At 39.0% G+C, this 23,441-nt stretch overlaps 1 protein-coding gene across 1 annotated transcript; it reads left to right on the forward strand.

Moving 5' to 3' along the window:
* Nucleotides 1–896: 896 nt before the first annotated feature.
* On the forward strand, nt 897–2,634 carry LOC149812809 (uncharacterized). The gene is made up of 3 exons (XM_089991326.1): nt 897–1,171; nt 1,382–1,448; nt 1,546–2,634. Exons 1-3 carry the CDS (start codon nt 1,034–1,036, stop codon nt 2,418–2,420), a joined length of 1,080 nt encoding a protein of 359 aa, XP_089847452.1. The 5' UTR covers nt 897–1,033; the 3' UTR covers nt 2,421–2,634.
* Nucleotides 2,635–23,441: the final 20,807 nt, after the last annotated feature.

Raw genomic sequence — 23,441 nt, forward strand, 5'->3', positions numbered from 1 at the left:
ATGCCATTTTGCAAAGAAAATACAATCAATTTTCTGTTATATATATCAACAAAGAAAATATATAAATATGAGATGTGATTTTTTTTTTGCTAAACCAAAAGGAAAATTCCTTCCATCGCTGACTGCACCTTGGATGGCCTCCTGTTGGTAAAACCCTTTAATAACTATTTTTATCCCATTTTTTTTAAGGGCCAACTTCAAAAACATTGAAAAACGATTTGGAAAAGTCTAGAAACGATTGAGAAACACGAGAAATATTTAAGAAAAAATAATATAATAAAACAAAAAATTATATATATATATATATATATATATATATATATATATATATCCCATGAAAAGAAACTTATGGGAAACGGTTTCTTATAGTATGGGTAAAGTGTTTTAGCATGTTTTTAACACGTTTTCCATGATTTTTTACGGTGTTTCCTAAACGTTTCGAAAATAGGAGATGGATTTTTTTTTAAAGGAAAAATATTTTTGAAAATATTAACCATATTTATTACCTAATCTAGGGTCAGGCTAGCCTTAGCTAATTTTTCCATGTATGACCGAAAGAAAGATCAGTTCCACCAATGAGATCCAGTTCCTGAAACACCTCTAAGATCCATACCCGGACCCAGGTCCGAAGCAGAGGTTAAGATCAATCTCGTCCACTGACCACACTGACCAAACCCCAAGCCAAATCCGAAACAAATAACGGGGATATTTTGCTTTGCCTGCCGAGCCTTCCTTGTCAAGCCAACCAAACCACGAGCTTCGGTCATGAACCAAATCCGAACCAATATTAACCGTTAGTTTTTTCCACGTGGACGGAATCCGGAGCCCCGTGATTCTTGATGTTTGTTTCGCCGGTCTATAAATAGTGGGGCGAGGCTTTCAATTCGTTTCTTCGGAAAAAGCGAGCGAGTGGCCGTTTCGCCTTTCTGCGCTTTCGTCGTCCTTATCCGTTTTTTGCTCCTCCTCGTCTGCCCTCTCTCATCGTTTCCCCGAATCCGAATCTCGCTGGAATATTCCATTTCCGACCGTCGCGATGGTGTCTCAGGTAGCGAGCGTGGCGCCGGAGCCCGTGGATGCCACCGATCTCCGGTCGAAGCAGGCCGGGAAGGCTACGAAGGCGATGACCGAGGCTGAAGCAGCGGCCGGGCGGGGGCTCGGGAGGAAGAAGAGGGTGAGGTTTCTCTCTATTTTAGTTTTGTCATCCTCCTTTTGATCCTAGGATTTGTGGCTAGGGTTTTAGGGGCGGTGGTTCGGTGCCCGTGCCCTGTTGCTTTTTGTTAGGATTTTTCTATTGTTACAGTTTATTTTTTGTCGTGTTTTGAGGGAGACAATACTTTTTCTTTCTTACGTTTTGAGTCGCGGGAATCTTTCGTTTTTTTAGACGAACAGGTCGGCGAAACTGAAGCAATGCAAGCTCGACGCGAAGAGGGAACAATGGCTTTCTCAAGGTGCGGGCTCTGGGTTCTTTTTTCTCCTCCTTTAAAAGAAACAAAGCTTTTTCTTGTAAAAGATTGTATATCTCAATTCTACGATTTGTTTGGGCAGTTAGGGATAAGGGGCAGAAAGATGTGAATGGAGATTCTTCTCCTTCAACAGAGATTAGCAGATCTCCGGGGAACTCGGACCACCGGTCTGTGAGGGGTGGGAATGAGAGTTTGGATTTGCATGACAGCGACTTGGGGTCACCGATAAATAGCCCAGGGAGTTGCGTGGTCGGTAAAACAGGCTCCAGGCTGGAACGACCTTGTACGAGCAGCAGCAGCGGCAGTTTCTCTGGGAGTGTTGATGTGAGCGATGAAGATGTTGATGCAAGCTTCGATGATTGGGAGGCCATTGCTGATGCGTTTAGTATGGTAGATTTGCAGAAGCCATTGGCTGATCCTTCAGTAGGTGGTGGTGAAATTGTACGCCTTGTCCCAGAGCACAGAGATTTACCGAAGAACTCGTCATGCTTTTCAACAGAGGTTGCATCTCAAGGAATTCTTAGACCAGAATATCAGGAGAAGCCAAGTAGTTTTGAGAAGAACCAGATTGATCGTGCTACCGCATGTCGAGCATGGCGTCCGGGTGATGCTTCCCGTCCGCTTTCACTACCGACACTTTCTAAGCAGATGAGCTTCCCGACTCAGTCAGAGAGACATCTTTCTCGGGGATCTATGAGTTGGGGTGGCCTTGGGATTGTTTCTCCGCAACCATCCAGTTGCCCCATTTGTTATGAAGATCTAGATCTCACAGACTCGAGCTTCCTTCCATGTTCTTGTGGGTTCCGGCTATGCCTCTTCTGCCACAAGAGGATCCTTGAAGCAGATGGACGGTGCCCTGGCTGTAGAAAGCATTACGTTCCTGTAGATGAGGACACAAAAGGATCATTGCCACTAATATGGTTCTCTCGTTCCTGCATCATGCGTATGAGATCATAAAACCCTCTGGCTTTGGTTATTTTTGTAGTGGTTTTGCATTGTGTTCTCACAAAGATGTGAATACAGTCTAGGTTTGGAGGAACTTGAAGACGGTTGAGAGGATTCTTATATAATCTCATTTCCTATTCTATATGGCACATATGTTGGCGTAGGTGTTCTCTATCGTTTTGAACAATTTGTGAATATATAAGAGTGATAATAAATATTTTTGTGCTGTGAATCAAAAGTCCAATGTCAGTTACATGGTTTCTATGATCCAGTTTGAATCAGATAAAATTTATATTAAATGTACATATTTATAGAATTCGGGTTGCATTAAGAGAACCTTGGTTAGATGATGTACTTTTTATGGCTTACTATGAGAGCTTATCTTGTTCAAAAGAGTCATAGAATGCCGAAGATGGTGGTTGTGTCATACAAGGTAGTCTTGTTGGCTGAACTTTTCTACTGATGCATGCTTCTTATTTTCATCTTTATGTTGAACTTCCCTTTTGTGTAGTTGGGGAATTTGATCTTTTCATGCAATTGGGAATTTTTTGGTTAGCCATGCTACTTCTAGTAAATCCAACCTAGCTAATCTAGGAGCATACAACAAAGTAAAAGAGGGATTGTCTTATAAACAATTTTAATTTATGGTCTTTTCGATTGTTCATTTTCTGGTTTCCTTTTCTTTTTCAGTTTCATTGATCATAGCCATTTCATGATTTCATCTTTCCCTGATGCTTGAAGGTTTGGAGATGTAAAGTTTAAGGTTCACATGTAAGTCTTTTCCTTCATTGCATTTATTTTTGTTTAGGTGCTATAGCTAGATAACTTGTTTTATTAATGTATTATCTTCTAAAAGGTTATCTTTCATTTTGAAGTACTTAATCATAGTGTAACTACTAGTCACTACTTTGCCTCCTTCACTTCTATGTCACATGGGTGCGGGTGCGGGGATGCGGCACTTCCAAAAAACTTGGGTGCGGGGGTGCGACAGGGGCAATATATATATATATATATACATATATATATATATAATTTTGAAGTTTTAACAGTTTAACAATTAACAATTAACATTGTCATAATATCATTCATCATGCATGCAGTATATCAACCTAAATATCATATTATCAATCAAATAAGTAAAACAATTACATAAATCAACTTAAATATCAATCAAATAAGTAAAGCATAAAAGAACCAATAATTTTCTTCTTCATCATCAAATGCATCATTAGAAGGAATACTGGGCTCAACTAAATCTATATTTGTTATGTTGAAATCATGCTCTCCCTCGAAGTCACATTCTTCTGGGTTTACATCCCAAAATTTGGATGTTTCTGTCTGCGTTACAAACCCAATTTGAAAATGTTAAATACAATACAAGTATATTTAAATGAAAACTAAGAAATAATCAAATAACTAAGAAAGCAAATTAGTACCTGTATTCATCATTGCTTCGCGAAAGTAATCAAAGATTTGAATGAACATATACTAAATCTTTTGCACTTGCTGGTGAGTTTGTTTCTCTTCATGTTGTGGATTTGAGATTATGTGCTTCAATTTCTTTCACAACAAGATGAACTAGCAGATTGCGATAGAAATCTCAATGCAAGACGTTGAAGAAGAGGTGTTTCCGATCCAAATGTTGACCACCATGTGATAGGATCTATATTATCTTCTTCTCTCGCGAATAATGCCGGTCCATATAATCTCGAAGATGAAAAATTTTCAAACTCTTGTGTGACTTGATGTAGAAGATATGCTTTTGGAAAAAGTCTTGTCATACACATATTTCTATGTCTTGATAGCTCTGGGTTTAAATTTGGAGAGACACAACCAATGTCACCAGCCTGCGACTTATTTGCGTAATATTTTGGATTAAGAGAATATCTATGCAATGTAAAGGAGTGTTGCTCTTATCCTATCTTCTCACTAAAATTGAATGAATATGATTAAAAAAATTTGAATCATCAAATGCAAGATTTTTTTCTTCATGCTTGAAAACTATAACTTGTATTTTTTCAATCATATTATCCCACATTTCATAAACTCTGTGAAGCATAGGCTCATTCTTATCAACTTCTCTTAACATTTCCCAAATAGGTTGCGTAAATTGAAGGAAGTATAACACTCTCTCCCAAAATTCATCATCAAAAATGAATTTTTTAATTTCTTGAGCCTTGATATCATCATCAACACGATAGAATGTCCAATTTTCATCAGTCACCATGTTAATCAAAGCATTCTTCACTATTTTAATTCTCTTCATCATCACAATGATGGACGCAAAACGTGTTTCAGCGACCTTCAACAATTTCAAATCAGAATGCCTATTAAATATAGCATGGTGGTTAACAACAAAATTCCTAATGCTTTTGACATTTCTTTTTAAATCTTCAATCCATGAACATAAAGCATATGCTTGTGAATTTTCTTCTTTTTTGGGGTTGCAGATGCTCTTTAGGGCTAGATTTAAGCCCTGTGCTACACAGGGAGTCCAAAAAATATGAGGGTATTCACTCTCTAAACTCAACGCTGCACTTTTACAAACTGGAGCGTTGTCTGTAATGATTTGTACCACTTTCTGATCACCCACTTCTTTTATCACTTTTATAAACAATTCCTTCAAATACTCTGCATTTTTATATTCCTCAGATGCATCAACTGCTTTCAAGAATATTGGGCCACTAAGCGAACAAGTAATGAAATTGATTAATGGACGCCTTTGAATATCTGTCCATCTATCAGATACAATAGAAACTCTATTTTGCTCCCATGAATATTTTTTAATCTCCAGCAACCTCTCTACATTTGCCCTCTCTTTTGCAAGAAGTGTGGTTCATATTTTTTTTTGAACTTGGAGGCACATAACCACTCAAATTACAATTTGCCAAGGATGTTACTAAATCTTCCAATAAGGATTTTTAGCCGCATTAAATGAGAGTGAACCAAAATAAAAATACCTCCCAACTTTTCTATCCAATCTTTTTCCGTCATATGTATTGAATGATGCTTGTATCGTTCTTCTACCTCCTACATTGACTTTTTTTTTTTCAGGGTGGCTTGCAAATGACACACTAACTGCATAAGAATCCGCAATTGCCTTTCTCTTTTCATATTCTTCTTGTATTTTCTTGTATTGTCTTCGCATTGCCTCATCAACTTTTCTGCAAACTGAAATGCCATGTCCTGATATCTTCAACAAATGAGCCTTCACTCTTGTGTAAGACCCAACAAAATTTCTTTCGCAGAGCTTGCATCAAAATCTCTTGTTTCCACCACCTCCTTCTCCAGTTTTTGCAAGTTTATCTACATGTACCCATAGTGGCCCTACATCATTAATCCCTCTATGGATGCGGATGACACAAGTCCTTTGTCTTTATCTGTCATTTTTATCTTGAAAACACAAAAAAAATACATTTAAAATTTTAAATCAATTATACAGACTGACAGAGGGCGCAGGGGGGGCTCAGCCCCTCCTCTACCGACCCAACAAAGGAGCGAGTGGGGGGCTGGGCTCCTCCCCTGCCAAAAACAAAGGGAGCAGGGGGGGCTCGACCCCTCCCCCGCCGACCCAACAAGAGAGCGAAAGGGGTGGCTCGTTCCCTCCCCTGCCGAAATCAGAGGGAGCAGGAGGGGCTCGGCCCCTCCCCTGCCGACCCAACAAGTGAGCGAGAGGGGGGGGGGGGGGCTCGGCCCCTCCCCTGCTGACACAAGCAAAGAGCGAGAGGGACGTATCTGCAACGAGGGAGAGGAGGAGCTTCAGAGGTGGTGTCAGGAGGAAAGGAGAGGAGAGGAGAGGAGAAGAGTGATTTGGGCAAAAAAAAAATTTGCCCTAATCACTCCTTTTCATCGTTTTTTTTAAACATTCGAAATGTGAACGAAAATGACCCTAGGTGCGTTGACCACACCCAGGGTCGTGTTGACCACACCCGGTGCTGCACCCGCACGCGCACCTGCGTCGCGTTGCATCGACGCGGGTGGAGCACTTGCTTTGCCGAGTCCCTGTGACATAGCTTCACATCAGTACATGCCAGGGGTGGCAAAATCTGACACGACCCGCCAACCCGCCTCTTAGGCGGTTTTGGAAAAAATGAACCCGTTTAATAAACGGGTCGACCCGCCTAACCCGTTTATTAAACGGGTCGGGTTCGTGTTAGGGGTATGCCAACCCGGCTGACCCGTTTAATAAACGGGTTAGGCGGGTGGGTCAACCCGTCAACCCGACCTGCCAACCTGAGAACCCGTTTACCCAACCCAACCCATTTATTAAATGGGTGGGCGGGTCGTGGCGGGTTACCCGTTTATTAAACGGGCCGGGTTCGTGTTTGCCACAGCCGACCCGTTTAATAAACGTGTTGAGGTATCCCGACCCGCCAACCCGTCGGGTTGACCTGCCAACCCGACACGATTGCCACCCTTAGTACATGTTGGTGAGTCGGATACCTGATTCTTATTCAAATGCATGCATGTCTGTTATGATGTTCATAGTATCATTGGATATTCATGTTCAGTTGCATTCAAGAACAAAAAATGTTGGGACTTATTGACTTTTCTTGTGTATTGTGCTTCTTATTGTATCAATGTTACTTGTTTAATTTTTGTCAAGACTTGGTGGTCTAAAATCTGAGGAAAGAAGTTTGAGAATTCAAATACTATGCTACATGTTTCTGGAGTTTCGATTGGAATTTCATTGGGAATCAGTATTACATAGTAGTTAATATGATAGAATTATAAGATGCATTGAATGTTCTGAACTTTTTTTAAATAGTATAAGTTTGGAAAGTTGTGGATTTGATGTTTGATGTTGGGGACTTTAAGGTTATTTTTCCTTTTCATCTTCTGCATGATTTTGAATACATAATTCAGCCAAATGTAGCTAATAGGTAAAACACTTTCCTTCTTGATTGAGAAATTATGGGTTTGTGTTCTGTTTTTCCCCTTACAAAGAAATTTTAAGGAGAAAATTCAGTAGGAAAAGTTGTGGTCATAAGGTAGTAATGAATAAGATATGCTGCTTCCTTGTGTTAACTTTCAACAAGGAGGAAAAGCTGAGGAGAGTCCTATAGATTGATATAACAATAAACAAAATAGTAATGGAATTTGTTTTTTTTCTTTTGAGTATTCAACAGATGATAAACAAAATAGTAATGGAAGTGGTTTTTTTTTTTTGAGTATTCAGCAGATGAAGAGGGCACTTGCTTTGGGATACTCAATATTTAGAAACATTTTTTGGTTCATTTCAAGCTTTTGGGCCAAAAGGGAAGTTGGATTCTTTTATTCTGTAATCTGTTGGATGTAGGTGCCCATCCTCTATTTAGTTAAAATTTTCTTTCTTTTGTTTCTCAAGCTAAATGAGCCTTCTGAATCTTCCTAGGTCAGATTTTCTACTCTGTAATTGTAAGAGAGGTATATTTCCTGGTTGGTGACTGGGAAAAGTCATTCTACTCTGGCCCAGAAAACTTACTCGATCATAGCTTGGTTAATACCGGGGTTTAAAGTTTATTCATGCATTGGTGGTTTAGACTAAAAATGTTGCATATATATGTTTCATACATTTGTACATCTGTGTGTATATTATGTCTGTGTGACGTTTGCTCATGTGCTGTACGTGTCAATGTGACATAGGATGTTATTCTTGAACCCTAGGATGAAATTTGATGAAGGTTCTGAGGTGGTTTCCATCCCATTTAATACAACAACAACAACAACTACGCCTTCATCCCAAAACAATTGTTCCATCCCATTTAATCCTTTTGCTTTAATATTGTTGTCCGTTTTATAATGCCTCAACTGTGTAACATGGCTGCTTCTGCATCTCCAAAGAACCCGCACCTATGACCTATGCAACATAGGTCCAAAACAAAAAAAGACTTAAAATTTTTTATATATATATATATATATATATATGTGTGTGTGTGTGTGTGTGTGTGTGTGTGTGTGCATCTTCCATACCAATTATCTCTCAAACCGTCCCCGACCCCTTTAAGAAACATAGTTGCGTGTCTTTTTTGCTTATTCCAAACTGGTAGATGTGATCTCTATACTTTATTTAGTATAAAATATATATTAGTTCAAACATTTTTCATGTTTAGATGTGTTTTTAGCTCAACAAAAAATAGATGGCTTATATATTGCACCAAAAACTTGATTAACTAGAATTCAAGATTTCTTGTTAAATTGATTTGATTCAAAACATGGTTTTTATTAAATAAGCAACACATCTACAAGTTTGGATTAAGCAAAAAACACATGCAACTATGTTTTTTAAAGGGGTTTGAGACGGTCTGTAAGATAAATGTTTTGAATTTGCCGTGTCATACCCTTTGCATCCACATCCTGTGCTACATCTATTTGACATAGCTTAACAAGTAGATATTAGCTTTAATGAGAAGGCTGCCAGTGCTTTGCTGTAGAAAATGATTTTTCTTTTGTTCTCAACCTAGTCAAAGTATCCCTGATTTTTAAGTTCGTTTTGGGAATTGGATGGGGTGCATTTAGGGATGTAATAAGTACCTGCAAACGATGATATATGTACAGAGGTGGCTCTCACATGGAAATAATTATGAACGGAATATGTGCAAACTAATTCTATACAACCTTGCTAAGAATGGCCCTGAACTTCTGTGGTGTGCCTTTCCAATTCCTCTGTTGTCACTTTGGGCATAGAAATAAACATTTGTAATTTTAATCACCTGCTATTTCTTTTTGTTGTACAGTACATTATTGCAAACTTTTCCAGTTTGTTTATTTTCGTCTACCTTTCACCAGTCTTTCTGTTGATGTTCTTCTTAAAGCCTCCACCTTGTTGTATACTGGTGCCTATGTAGTCAAAAGCACTGACTAGGCACCGACTGGTCCGTCTAGGCATAAGTAAAACACATACGCTTTTGCAATTCCTAGGTGGGTTCCTTAAAAGATAACGATTTTGCCGACTAGGCACAGACTAGGGTGCCTAGTCAGTGACTAAACTGCCCCTGCCTAGGTGCGATATATTCTGTCTTTTTTGTATATATATATATATATAATATTGTTTCTGTGTTTATAAGATTTGTTCCGTGAGATGATGAAAAAACATGCCTAGTTAATTATATATATTGATTATGTTATGAGAGAGAAGTAGAGAGAATAGGAGGAGAGAAGGAGGCGATGCAACCCACCGACTGATAGGTAAGTCCCTCTCTCCCTCTCATTTTTTTAATACAGAGGTTGCCAGCAACCTCACGGTTGCCGACGAGTTGCAGAGGTGCAGGAACAGAGAGAACCTTGTCCCTGCCTTCTGTAAAAGAGGGCCAACAATAGTAGGATTGCCGAAACTGTTGCAGATCATGAATGGCAGACTTGGTCTGCATACCGTTTGGTCTGGGCATGGCCCAGACTGAGTCGAGTCAGGGTGGACCGGGATATGACTCGGTCTGGGCTTGCCCAAACCGAGCCAAGCCATAAAAAAATCTTTGACAAACCGAGTCGAGTCTGTGTATTGCGATAGATCTACTCAGTCTGTGTAATTGCTTTTGTGATTTTATCTGTGAAAGCATGCCCAGTTAATTTTAATTGATTATGATTTTTTATATTTGTGGTACTTTGTTTCTGAAGAATTTTTCTATAAAAGCCTGAAAGCATGTTTAGTATTATGGATTACATAATATGTTATTTATATATGTATGTGTTATTGTGCTTCTGTGAAAGGCTGAAAACACACACACACACACACACACACACACACATATATATATATATATATATATATATATATATATATATATATATATATATATATATATATATACACACACACACACACACACACAGTGCGTGGTAGCTACGTGCACAACCATATTGGCCGTCCATCATAGGCGTGTGCATTTTGCCACTTTTTTGGCTTTAGCGGAGCTAAAGGTCCCAGCGGAAACTGGAACCTTTAGCTGCAGTGAGAAATCTGTGACTAAAGGCCCAGCGGAAACTGGGGCCTTTAGTGACAGGTTTTTGACCGTCACTGCAAGTGCAGAATGCGAAAAATGTGTGTTTTTGCATATTTTGGTGTTGGCTGTCCATCAAGGCCCGCGATGGACTGCCAGCAGAATCCTGCTGGTAGCTGTGGCACCTAAGGGTTGCACAGCTACCACTTTATATATATATATATATTCTTGTTATGTGTATTTATGTATATTAATATATTTTATGAAAGCATGTTTGTACTTGTGATGAAAACATCTTATTAGTTATTACTAAAAGAATTAAACATAGTTCTATGTATGTTTTGTATACTTTTTTTATATTTTAATTAGGGTATCGACTAGTCCCACAGTCCTCGATTAGTCTTTTTAAGGTTTGTTGTCTAGGCACCGGCTAGCGCTTTTGACTACATAGACTGGGGCATAAGTATTGAATGATGTTGTACTGAAATGAAATGTTACATGGTCTTCTATCGAAGTATAGTCTTTTATTTGCACTCACAAAAATGGACTACTCTTTTGTATTCCCACCATTCCTTGTCATTCATGTCTAACCAGCATTTGATAGATTATTCAATCCTGAGCATGAGTTATTGTTGGGGTGTTTGGTCTATTAACAGGTATGCTTTAGTTGCTATTTCAACATCATCAAGTTCCATCTAAGATGCTTATGGGTTGCAAATTCTTTTGGTTGCTAAGATGCATCTGGCAGGCTTTGCCTTCAGCACTAAGAATGTACAGAAGGTTGGTGCACTATAGTCTATTGTTCTGAGGAATATATCTTCTTTAGATGTGAAAAAATTCTGCCTTTTTTTCATTTTTTCTTTGATGGAGATTAAGACTTGTAAGAAAAAGAAAATGAGATTCACGATATATGGATGTCTTTTCAAAAAGAAAAAAATCTTTTCTTTTAAAAAATGATGTGGCTGTATTGATGTTTAGATTCTTGGTTATAATGTCATTCCTCGATGGTGGACATCAGATTTCCCACTGATACGGAGGCTTACCATGTGCTTGTAGCAAATATCTATAACAGATCAGTTGATATTATGTGGAAGCTGCCAATGTGTAAATCATTGTCCTGTGATGAGAAGATCTAAATAAAAAGTGGAAGATATTGATAGGAAGCTTGTGATGGCCGTAGACTTGTAGAAGATTGTGGAAGAATGTAGAATGGAGGATTCATGGGAGTGCATTATTCAGTATCTCAATATGGTCTCCTGCTATGTTTCAGAATTGTAATAATTTCTTCTCATACTTGAGCAGATAGTGTATCATGGTTTTTTTTTTCATCAAAGAGTGGGATCAGAGACCTAGTTACACTGGCTAAGCTTGCCATACTTATGGTTGATGTGTGGACTGTGTAAATCCATGGCGTATCACCAAGCTTCAGCCTGGTCAAGGTTTTGTCCCTCGCCCTCATTTAATGCAAGGGGCTGATGCTCATGGGAATTAAACCCTGACCAAGGCCTCCTCCACTGCACCAAACCCCTTGGGGCTATATAGTGTATCTTGTTTAGCTTTTGGTAATAACAGATAATGTATGTATTGATACACCCAACTGCAAACAGAATAGCAGTACCTAAAGCAGATACAAAAACATGAATATATACAGATAAGGAAGCTGTTATCAGGAGATAAGTATCTCAATATGGTCTCCTGCTATGTTTCAGAATTGTAATAATTTCTTCTCATACTTGAGCAGATAGTGTATCATGTTTTTTTTTTCATCAAAGACAGGGATCAGAGACCTAGTTACACTGGCTAAGCTTGCCATACTTATGGTTGATGTGTAGACTGTGTAAATCCATGGCGTATCACCAAGCTTCATCCTGGTCAAGGGTTTGTCCCTTGCCCTCATTTAATGCAAGGGGCTGATGCTCATGGGAATGAAACCCTGACCAAGGCCCCCTCCACTGCACCAAACCCCTTGGTAATAATAGATAATGTATGTATTGAAACACCCTACTGCAAACAGAATAGCAGTGCATGAATATATATACAGATAAGGAAGCTGTTATCAGGAGATAAGTAGTGTCATCTAGCTTCCTGATATGGCAATATAATTTGTTTTTTTTTCTTTTCACATGGGAAAACTGCACCTGGAGAGAGAGAATGTATGCCATGTGATTATTACAAGATTAGTTTTTTAAAAGGAGGCTGAAGGAAACTCACGCAACATTTTTTTTTTTGAGAAAATACCAGCGAAATGTTGTTTTGCATATATATATATATATATATATATATAAAATCAGTCACCTGTGTTGTTAAAGGTAATTTCTCGGCGAGGGTATTTCTCGGAGAGATTTTCATAAATCTCAGGAACATCTCAGTAAAATCTCGGGAGTTTAAAAAAATTGGAAAAATATAATAACAAAAACCCAATGTTTTGTATTATTTTTCTTTTGAAAATATAAAGAAACATGTTTTAAAGGTTATAAAATATAAAAGAAACAAGAAAAAGGAAATGCAAACTTAAAAAATAAAAAAAAACTCAGAAAATGTTGTGATATTTTCTATTTGCTGATGTGATATGTTTCCGATATTATCAAATTTCCAATAATATCATGATATTTTTAAAATATTGGTGATATCTGAGAGAGTAATGGAATGGTGCCTAACCAAACCTAATGTTTCCGTTGGATCTATGTGAGATCCAACTGCCAGGAAAAGGGGCATTTAATGCCCCTTCTCAACTCTCTTTTGCGATCAAACTCTCTCTCCTCTCCCTCTCCTCGCCACTCTTTGCCTGTCGCCGGTGAAGGGTAGTTGTAGTAGGAGGAACGGTGGAGTTGGGGGAAGCTGCAAGATGAAGGACGCGAAGGGGTGGCACTGTGGGAAAAGTTGGGCAACTCGCTCTGCGACCACCATCTCTCCCAGGTGAGGTCTTACTCCAGGAATCCCTCCAACCATTCTTGTGGCACCAAGAAAGAAGCAGATGGAGAAGGGAGCAGAAGACGCCATCTTTATCGTCATCGATGGGTAACGATTGCTACTGTTATTACTACATGGGATTTGGACTGGCTTGGAGGGAGACGAAGAGGGTATCTGCAATAGCTGATGATGATGATGATGATGATGATGATGACGACGACGACGGTGGTGGTGGTGGTAGGAAGAGGAATAAGGGGAGGAAGCGTGTGAAATGCAAATAATTTAAGTCCTTGCTTTGATCGCTCTTGTTTGTTCTTTCGTACTCTTTTGGTTTGTTTTGTTGTTTGATAATTTTTGCTCTTCTTCTTGTGGTGCGTGTTTCGGGGGATGATAAGAAAAGGAAGATTAGTTAGGGTTTCTTGTTTCTCTGGTTCATGATTCTGTTTGCCTTTTTTTACCTTTTCTAGTTGTATTTAGTTGTATTGTCTATCGTGAGAAAATGATGGGATAGGAGGAAAGTGGAGATGGGGAATTCCTCCCCTGCCTAACAAGCAGATTGTTTTAACCTGCTTGATTATTTCTTGTCACCATCACATTCTTGAAAAAATATAGTTCAATTCCACTGTTTCTTCTTGAATCACACAAACATGGAACTTTCAGCTTTTCCTTTATTCTTAGTAGTTTTGTCTGTCTTTGTGAAGTTTACTTAGATCTCTGAATCTTGGATTGAGTTCACTATATTGCAGAAATGTTTTTGTAATTGAATTGAGTTCACTATTTTGGCAAGCATTGGATTAATTACGGTATAATTTTCCAGGGGTAACACAAGGAGCCATTGTCAGAGATGATTGAGTGAGAAACATCCTACTCACACCGTTTGGGTTAGGCACCGACCCAAAACTGTGTGAGAAGTAGGATGTTTCTCACTCAATCACTGTAAGCTTTAGGTTTTCACAGTTTTTGTCTGCCTTCAGAGCTAGAACACTCAATATGTCTGCTTTTTTCTAGGGCAAGTCTTATTTTATTTACAGATTTTTCAGGCTGGGACAACCTAGGTCGAAGTTCAGATTTTTTCAGGTCTGCCTTTGTTTTTTGGTTTGGTTTTCAGTATCTGTTGTAACATTGGCCTCTATTTGTCCATACTAAAGCAGTTAGAAGTGCTTCCTACAGATTCTGGATAAAACCTTACATTCCACAAATTCCTGAAAACTGTTTTGTCATTTTTCCGACCAGTGCTCAACAATGTTACAAGAAAACCACTGTCACGTCTTCCTTTCTAGCACTGATACTTCTTGATAGGATGAATTCTTTTTTTTTCCTGCCTTAACTATTCTGCTTCAAATCATGTCATGGTCCATTGGCTGTCCATCACACTTAGCCCCTCTTAAACCTTCATGTTCTTGGTTTTATCTAGAATGATCATCCTCTGATAGCCCTCTGCTTGATCAAATGCAAGACCAACATCAGTCAGAAATTCCATGGATATATCGAAATGTTTGCCAAAGTTTCAATAACAAGGCACTTGGTCTAATGACAAACTCAGTTCTGGAAACTATTTCAAGACACTTGATCTCGTGATCTATTTCTGTTTAGTTTATAAATCTTTCTTAATGCAGTTTACAACTTCTGACTCAGGTGGTTGGGACGAGTTTAGACGGATAATGGTGGTGGTGGTGGCGATGATGATGACGGTTTGGTGGGGCTAGTGGTTGTGACTCGGGTGGTCGGGAGGGTTTGGTGGGGCTAGTTGTGGCTCAGATGGTGGTTGCAGCTTTAAAGAGATGCATATGTTCCCATGATTGGGCATTTTATGAGAATGCCTGCTTCCTCTGAAAGGATTTTTCTGAGGAGAAATCCGTTCTTTTGACTTGTAACTTATTTTGAGAATTGAATTTTAGATTCTAATTTTACTTGAGATTTTGAAATCTGAATGTCTACAGAACCCCATGTATGTTTTATATTTAATGCGTCAGAATTTTCATTGCACTCTGTTGGGCTGTTCTTCGTTTCCTGTGTGTTTTATCTTATGATAACATGATATCTTTCATCTTGTAAACTTGATCTGTGCGGACAAAAGGGTCTTGGGCTGAATTGTGAACTTGATCTGAACCATTGTTAGCAAGGTGGGTTGGACCATCATCCAGGATGGGCTGCTCTATGCTGGGGTCCCTATTGGACCAAGGCCATTGTGTCATGACAGCTGTGAAGGTCCGGCAGGCTGGGCTTTGCCAATTTAATATTCTTGCTGGTGGTGGTCTTGTTAAGGGCTTCAATTCAAAACCTCTTAAATTTTTAGGAGTCTTCTGAAAATAAAAAAAAATCTTGATTTTGGAACGTAATGTGATGCAATATCATGATGTGGACTCGGTACGTACCAAACTACGACCCAAGATCCAAACGGATCTTGACGTGCACGGAAGCTTATACGAATAGGGTTTTGAGAAACAGAATTTTGGGACCCGTGCACTCTGCTTTGAAAGATGTGGCTCAAATAAAAGTTGTGCGTGACTCTCATAGCATTCCAATGAATTTGAAATCAAGACTCGAATCTGGGACTGACGAACAAGGCTATGACAGACTTTCAGATTCTGTGGACAGTATATTCAAAAGGGTTTTTAGATTCAATTAAAACTCAAAACATGAAAATTTTAAATCTAAGTTCTAGCTTTCTACAAAATCAAACAAAATGAATTTTCATGCAAGAAATTTTTAGATAATTGAAAAATACCAAATACCACTAGGAGTGTTCTAAAACAAACAAGTGAGAGTGGATTCCTGTCAGTCCGATACATTATCAACACTTTTCAAGGACTCAAACAGCTGATTCACGAAATGGTCTAAACTACAAAGTTGTAGATAATCGTCTTAGGTTTTTGAAAAGTTAAAGAACACCCAAAACCGATCAGTATTGAGGTCGATACCACCGTTTCTTTGGAGTCATTCCTGGCAACTCGTAACAGAAAACCTCATTTCTTAAAAGAAACCGAGTTATGAACTTTCACAAAAATGTAGGAAATATTTGAGTAACACAATCAATTTGGAACATAAAACCTCTAAACATGCATTTGAAATCAACAAGGTACTTGTCACAGCTTGCAAGCAATATGTAACGAAGGAAATGAAACACATATGATAAAAATGACACAAATAAAAGACAAATGAACCAAGGAATATGATTTTCAGATGAAGATAACAATGGATGTGCTGGGAAGCAGCCGACACTAGGAAGAATTCTCTCGAACCGCAGCTTGAACCAACAACCAACACGAACCAATAAGCTTCACGGCAACCTCTAGGCTGATCTTCTCAAAGATAACTTCCAAAAATGAGATTTAGTTCCTTTTTTCACCAAAAACATTCTCTCACCCAACCAAGAATTTCAGCCACACCAAAATACTTTTTTTCCCCTCTCTAGAATCAGTCACACAACAAATTTTGAAAATGAAGAAGTAGCCCCCTCCCCCTTGATCGACCTCCACTCATAAAGGCTCTGGAGCATGAGGAAGAGCCACATTAAAGAGGCAAATGACATTCCTAAGACATGCTCTAAAAAAAGGATTTTGATTGGACTATTTTTGGCTAAGGCTATTAAGAGACCAACAACCATATTTGACTTGGACTAGTCAAGGGTGAATTTTGAATGAGGTCCAAGATGGTCCACTCCAAAATGGCGCCAACTAGGACCCCCTTTGGAAATAAATCTTGATGCAGATCCAAAACATGCAGCGAATTGGATCCTGCACAAAAAATATTAGAAAAATACAAATGCAAAAAAATAAAAACTACTCGCATTCCACATACACCCTCTAGTACCACAAAAAGATCCTATAGAACACTAGAACAATCCAGATCCATAAAATTCAGCTCTTAAAAAAAAATTACAAATAAAAAATATATTTAACGTGATTCCTCACATGCCAAAATGGAATCAAATAATAAAAATATAATCTCTGAGAAAGATGTAAAATATCTCAGATATTATAGCACAATAATCAAAATGGGTCTGGGTTGGCAGAGATCCAATTGAACTTTGATAGTCCTGCACGATTGGATCTGCCCTGGATCGCATCCTGAATTGGATCTTGAGAATTGGATTTAGATCCAATTCATCTTCAAAGCTCGGATCATCAGGATGCTCTGCATCATTCCCCCTTGGGTCGAAAGGCTTCATCTTCGGAGCCTGGTTCTTCTCAATCAATGCTCCATAATCTTTGCAAAAAGTCAGAATACAATCAACGCAGAATCTGTTAAAGACAATAAGAATAGACTTAAACAATACAAGAAATTCTCTATAAGAATGACAATAATAAATTCTCGAGCTTTTTACCTCTAAACATGCATTTGAAATCAACAAGGAACTTGTCACAACTTACAAGCAATATGTAATGAAGGAAACAAAACACATATGATAAAAATAACACAAATAAAAGACAAATGAACCAGAGAATGTGATTTTCTAATGAAGATGATAATGGATGTTGCTGGGAAGCAGACGACACCGGGAAGAATTCTCTCGAACCGCAGCTCGAACCAACAACTAACACGAACCAAGAAGTTCACGACAACCTCTAGGTCGATCTTCTCAAAGATCACTTTCCACACCAAAAATGAGATTGAGTTCTTTTTTTCACCAAAAACATTTTCTCTCACCCAACCAAGAATTCCACCCATACCAAAATACGTTTTTTTTTTCTCTAGAACCAACCACACAACAAATTTCAAAAATAAAGAAGCAACTCCCTCTCCCTTGGTCGACCTCCACTCATAAAAGCTCTGGAGCATGGGGAAAAGCCACGTTAAAGAGGCAAATGACCTTCCCAAGCCATGCTTTAAAAAAATGATTTTAACTGGACTATTTTTTGAAGGCTATTAAGAGACCAACAACAATATTTGACTTGGACTAGTCAAGGCTGGATTTTGAATGAAGTTCAAGGTGGTCCACTCCAAAATGGCGCCAACTAGCATCTCCTTTGGAAACAGATCTTGATGCAGATCCAAAACATGCAGCGAACTGGATCCTACACAAAACACATTAAAAAAATGCAAATACGAAAAAATAAAAAGTACCCGCATTCTGTATAAACCCTCTAGTACCATAAAAATTTTCTACAAAGCACCAGAACTATTCAGATCCATAGAATCCAGCTCCTAAAAAATAAAAAAATAAAATTAAAAAAGATTACAAATAAAAAATATATTTAACGTGATTCCTCACATGCTAAAATAGAATCGAATAATAAAAATATAATCTCTAAGAACGATGCAAAATATCTCAGATATTATAGCACGATAATCAAAATGGGTTTGGGTTGGCAAAGATCCAATTGGACTCTGATATTCTGCACGATTGGATCTGCCCTGGATCGCATCCTGGATTGGATCTTGAGAATTGGATTTAGATCTAATTCGTCTTCAAAGCTCGGATCATCAAGATGCTTTGCATCATTCCCTCTGGATTGAAAGGCTTCGTCCTCGGAGTCTGGTTCTTCTCAAGTGATGCTCCATAATCTTTGCAAAAAGTCAGAATACAATCAGCGTAGAATCTGTTCAAGGCAATAAGAATAGACTTAAATAGTACAAGAAATTCTCTATAAGAATGACAACAATAAATTATTGAGCTTTCTACCTCTAAACATGCATTTGAAATCAACAAGGGTCTTGTCACAACTTACAAGCAATATGTAACGAAGAAAACAAAATACATACGATAAAAATAACAAAAATAAAAGACAAATGAACCAGGGAATGTGATTTTCGGATAAAGATGACAATGGATGTTGCTTGGAAGCAGCCGACAACAGAAAGAATTCTCTTGAACCACAGCTCAAACCAACATCCAACACGAACCAAGAAGCTTCACGACAACCTCTAGGTCGATCTTTTCAAAGATCACTTTCCACACCAAAAATGAGATTCAGTTCTTTTTTTCACCAAAAACGTTCTCTCACCCAACCAAGAATTCCAGCCGCACCAAAATACATTTTTTTCCTCTCTAGAACCAGCCATACAACAACTTTAAAAAATGAAGAAGCAACCCCTCCCCCTTGGTCGACCTCCGCTCATAAAGGCTTTGGAGCATGGAGAAAAGCCACGTTAAAGAGGCAAATAGCCTTTCCAAGCCATGCTCTAAAAAATAAGATTTTGACTGGACTATTTTTTGCTAAGGCTATTAAGGGACCAACAACCATATTTGACTTGGACTAGTTAAGGTTGAATTTTTCAATGAGGTCCAAGATGGTCTACTCCAAAATAACGCCAACTAGGACCTCCTTTTGAAACAGATCTTGATGTAGATCCAAAACATGCATCAAACAGGATCATGCACAAAATGCATTAGAAAAATGCAAATACGAAAAAATAAAAACTACTCGCATTCCACATACACCCTCTAGTACCACAAAAAGATCCTACAGGGCACCAGAACTATTCAGATTCGTAGAATTCAGCTCCTAAAAAAAAAGATTACAAATAAAAAATGTATTTAATGTGATTTCTCACATGCTAAAATGAAATCAATTAATATAAATACAATCTTTAAGAAATACGCAAAATATCTTAGATATTGTAGTACGATAATCAAAATAGGTCTGGGTTAACAAAGATCCAATCAGACTCTGATAGTCCTGCATGATTAGATCTGCCCTGAATCGCATCCTGAATTGGATCTTAAAAATTGAATTTGAATCCAATTCGTCTTCAAAGCTCGGATCTTCAGGATGCTCTGCATCAGTACATTTTGGAAGTATGTTTTGAAAGATTTTATGTGGGTGCAAGTGTGCTTGGGCTTGAACTGAATCAAACCAAAATGGTGTGCAATGTGGTCATTGTTTGGATCCAAGCAAAGGTGGGGGTTGGATTGCTCGGATCCAGCTTCTTGGTCTTTGTCGTGGCTCCTATGTGGCAAATGGTCCTCCACTCCCACTTGGTCAATGCATGTTTATGGTGGGGCTGACATCATTGAGACCATGCAAGGTAATAATATTTGTGAGAGTGACCATGCAACGAATGAGTTTAGGACACAAGGCAAGCTGAAAATTTGGGCAGTGAAATTTGGAGAATTTTGTTGGTCTTTTCATGTTTGTGTGCTCGAATTCACGGTATCCATGCAGCAAATGGCATCATAAAGACCCTACAATGATGTTGCACCTGAATTTTTCATTGCGCAGGAGCTTACTCAAGTGAAAAACTTTTTAAAGTTAAGCATGTCAGGCACGTACACAGCAACATGAGAGGTTGGTGTATGTTCCCCCCGGATGATTCACTGAATCCCACGTCTGTGTTCGGGGCTTTGAATGAGCACCATGTATACAAGCACATGGGGCTCGTATTCCCGTGTATGTTGACATAACTTTGCATCGGACTCTGGTGTTGTTGAAAAGACTTAAGTACCCTTTCTTCCTATTCTTCTCATAAAGTGATGGTTTGAGAAAATAACAAAAATGCCTTTCATTCAAAAAAGAAAAAACAAACAGTTCAAAAAAAGGACAAACATGTTCTCCATCCAGAAAGTCGAGGATGATGTTGACTCTTCAAAGTCTTCTTCTTCTTTCTCCATTCAAAAAAAGGACAAACATGTCTTCCGTCCAGAAAGTTGAGGATGATGTTGACTCTTCAAAGTCTTCTTGTTCTTTCTCCGTAAAACACTGTAAAACCCTCTCTCTCTCTCTAGAGAAGAAATCAAGGGAGGCAAAGAGTTCTCCCTGAAGAAGGCCATGAACATCAACCCTCTCACTCTCTCTCCCTTCTCTCCAACAGACGATCCTACATTGCTCCATCAAACACCGACTGACCTGCACACTGACTGTAGCATCGTTCAACTTGAAGAGTTGTGGAGTCTGATTCAGAGTTTTTACCCATACAGAAGGGGGGTCTGAGGGCTCCTCCCAGCGTGGGCAGCATCATTCAACTTGATGAGTTGTGGAGTCTGATTTAGAGTTTTTGCCCTTACAGAAGTGGGGTCCGGGGGCTCCCCCCGGCGCGGATCCGAAAATACTACAAATCGCTATAGCGATTTGCGGAAGACACTACAAATCGCTATAGCGATTTGTGGAAGACCCGAAAATACTACAAATCGCTATAGGAAAGCCCGATAACACTACAAATCGCTGTTGAAATGCCCCAAAAAAATTCTAAATCAGGCTCCACAACTCATCAAGTTGAATGATGCTACTCACGCTGGGAGGAGCCCCCAAACCCTCCTCCTATAAGGGCAAAAACTCTAAATCAAGCTCCACAACGAGTCAAGTTGAACGATGCTATCCACGCTGGGAGAAGCTCCCAAACCCTCCTCCTATAAGGGCAAAAACTCTGAATCAAACTCCACAACTCATCAAGTTGAATGATGCTACCCACGCTGGGAGGAGCCCTCGAACCCCCCTTTTGTAAGGGTAAAAACTCTAAATCAGATTCCACAACTCTTCAAGTTGAATGATGCTACCCACGCTGAGAGGAGCCCTCAGGCCCCCCTTTCTGTAAGGGTAAAAACTCTGAATCAGACTCCACAACTCTTCAAGTTGAATGATGCTACCCACGTTGGGAGGAACCCCCAGACCCCTCTCCTGTAAGGGTAAAAACTCTGAATCAGGATCTACAACTCATTTAGTTGAATGATGCTACCCACGCTGGGAGGAGCCCCCAAACCCTCCTTCTATAAGGGTAAAAACTCTGAATCAGGCTCTACAACAGTCAATGTGCAGGTCAGTCGGTGCTTGATGGAGCAATGTAGAATCTTCTGCTGGATGTGCACAGAAGCAGAAAGAAAAGGGAGAGAGAGAGTGTGTGAGAGAGTTGATGTTCATGGCCTCCTCCAGGAGAGATTTCTTTCTCGGATAATCCTGCAGTGCAGAGACTGGGTCTTAAATAATCATCTTTGGGGCACTTAAGTCTTTACAACCACTCCTTTTCAAGAATCGTCATTTTTTTTGACACCAATGGAGGAGAGGGTACTTAAGTCTTTGCAATCGCATCAAACTCCAACGCTAATTAATGCTGACAAACATGGGGATACGAGACACACATGCTTACATACGTGGTGCTCTTTGGGACCCCCGAACATGAGATGTAGCTAACTGCCCTGTTCGGGGGGGGGGGGAACATATAACCTGCTTCACAGCAACATAGAGAGCAGGTTGTATGTTACCCTCTGAACACGGGACCGCGTGTTCGGGTCTGAATGAGTGCCACATGGCACTCATTCACCTGTATGGAGGAATAATGCGGATCCCAAGATCTTTCTCCGTACAGAAACAGGCGAATGAGTGCCACGCGGCACTCATTCGGACCCCGAAAACGCGGTCCCGTGTTCAGAGGTAACATAAAACCTGCTCGCTAAGAAAAGCAACTGCACGGGGAGAAGCACGTTTTTTCATTATCCAAAATGAAAAAAGAAAACAACTTTGTTGCTTCAGTTTTTGAAGATTAATACCAATGTTCATTGCTTATCCAACACAACTGGCACATCTACATTGACAAATTGCATAATTACAATGAGATCAACACATTGATAACTAACACCAACTTTTTTGAAAACCTTTCACGAACTTAAAAAAATCCATGAACATCCCAAACACCTTCTCCATTAACAAAGACAAGGACACATTAGAGTCAGACTTTTAAATATGCATCATGTGTACACCCTAACTTTTTACATATAAAATTTTGGGGATCGTTAACATGTGTCAATCCTAGCTCATAAGAACCAAGAAACCATCTTTGACAATGGCCCCTTGTGTTACCCCTGCAATAACAAATTCTATCATAATTAATCCAATACTTGCCATAAGATAAAACATGCCAAAATTTAATCACGAAAACCTTTCTGCAACATAATGAACTCAATCCAAGATTCATAGATCTAAGTAAACTTCACAAAGACAGACAAAACTACCAAGAATAAAGGAAAAGCTGAAAGTTCCATGTTTGTGTGATTCAAGAAAAACAATGGACTTGAACTATATTTTTTCAAGAATGTGTGATGATGACAAGAAATAATCAAGCAGGGGTAAAAACAATATGCTTGTTAGGCAGGGGAGGAATTCCCCATCTCCACTTTCCTCCTATCCCATCATTTTCTCACGATAGACAATACAACTAGAAAAAAAAAATGCAAACAGAATCATGAACTAGAGAAACAAGAAACCCTGACTAATCTTTTTTTTTATTATTATCCTCCGAAACACACACCACACGAAGAAGAAGAACAAGAACA

Source organism: Nuphar pumila, chromosome 16, assembly GCF_984573655.1.
Source record: "Nuphar pumila chromosome 16, dmNupPumi1.hap1.1, whole genome shotgun sequence".
NCBI classification, from domain to species: domain Eukaryota; kingdom Viridiplantae; phylum Streptophyta; class Magnoliopsida; order Nymphaeales; family Nymphaeaceae; genus Nuphar; species Nuphar pumila.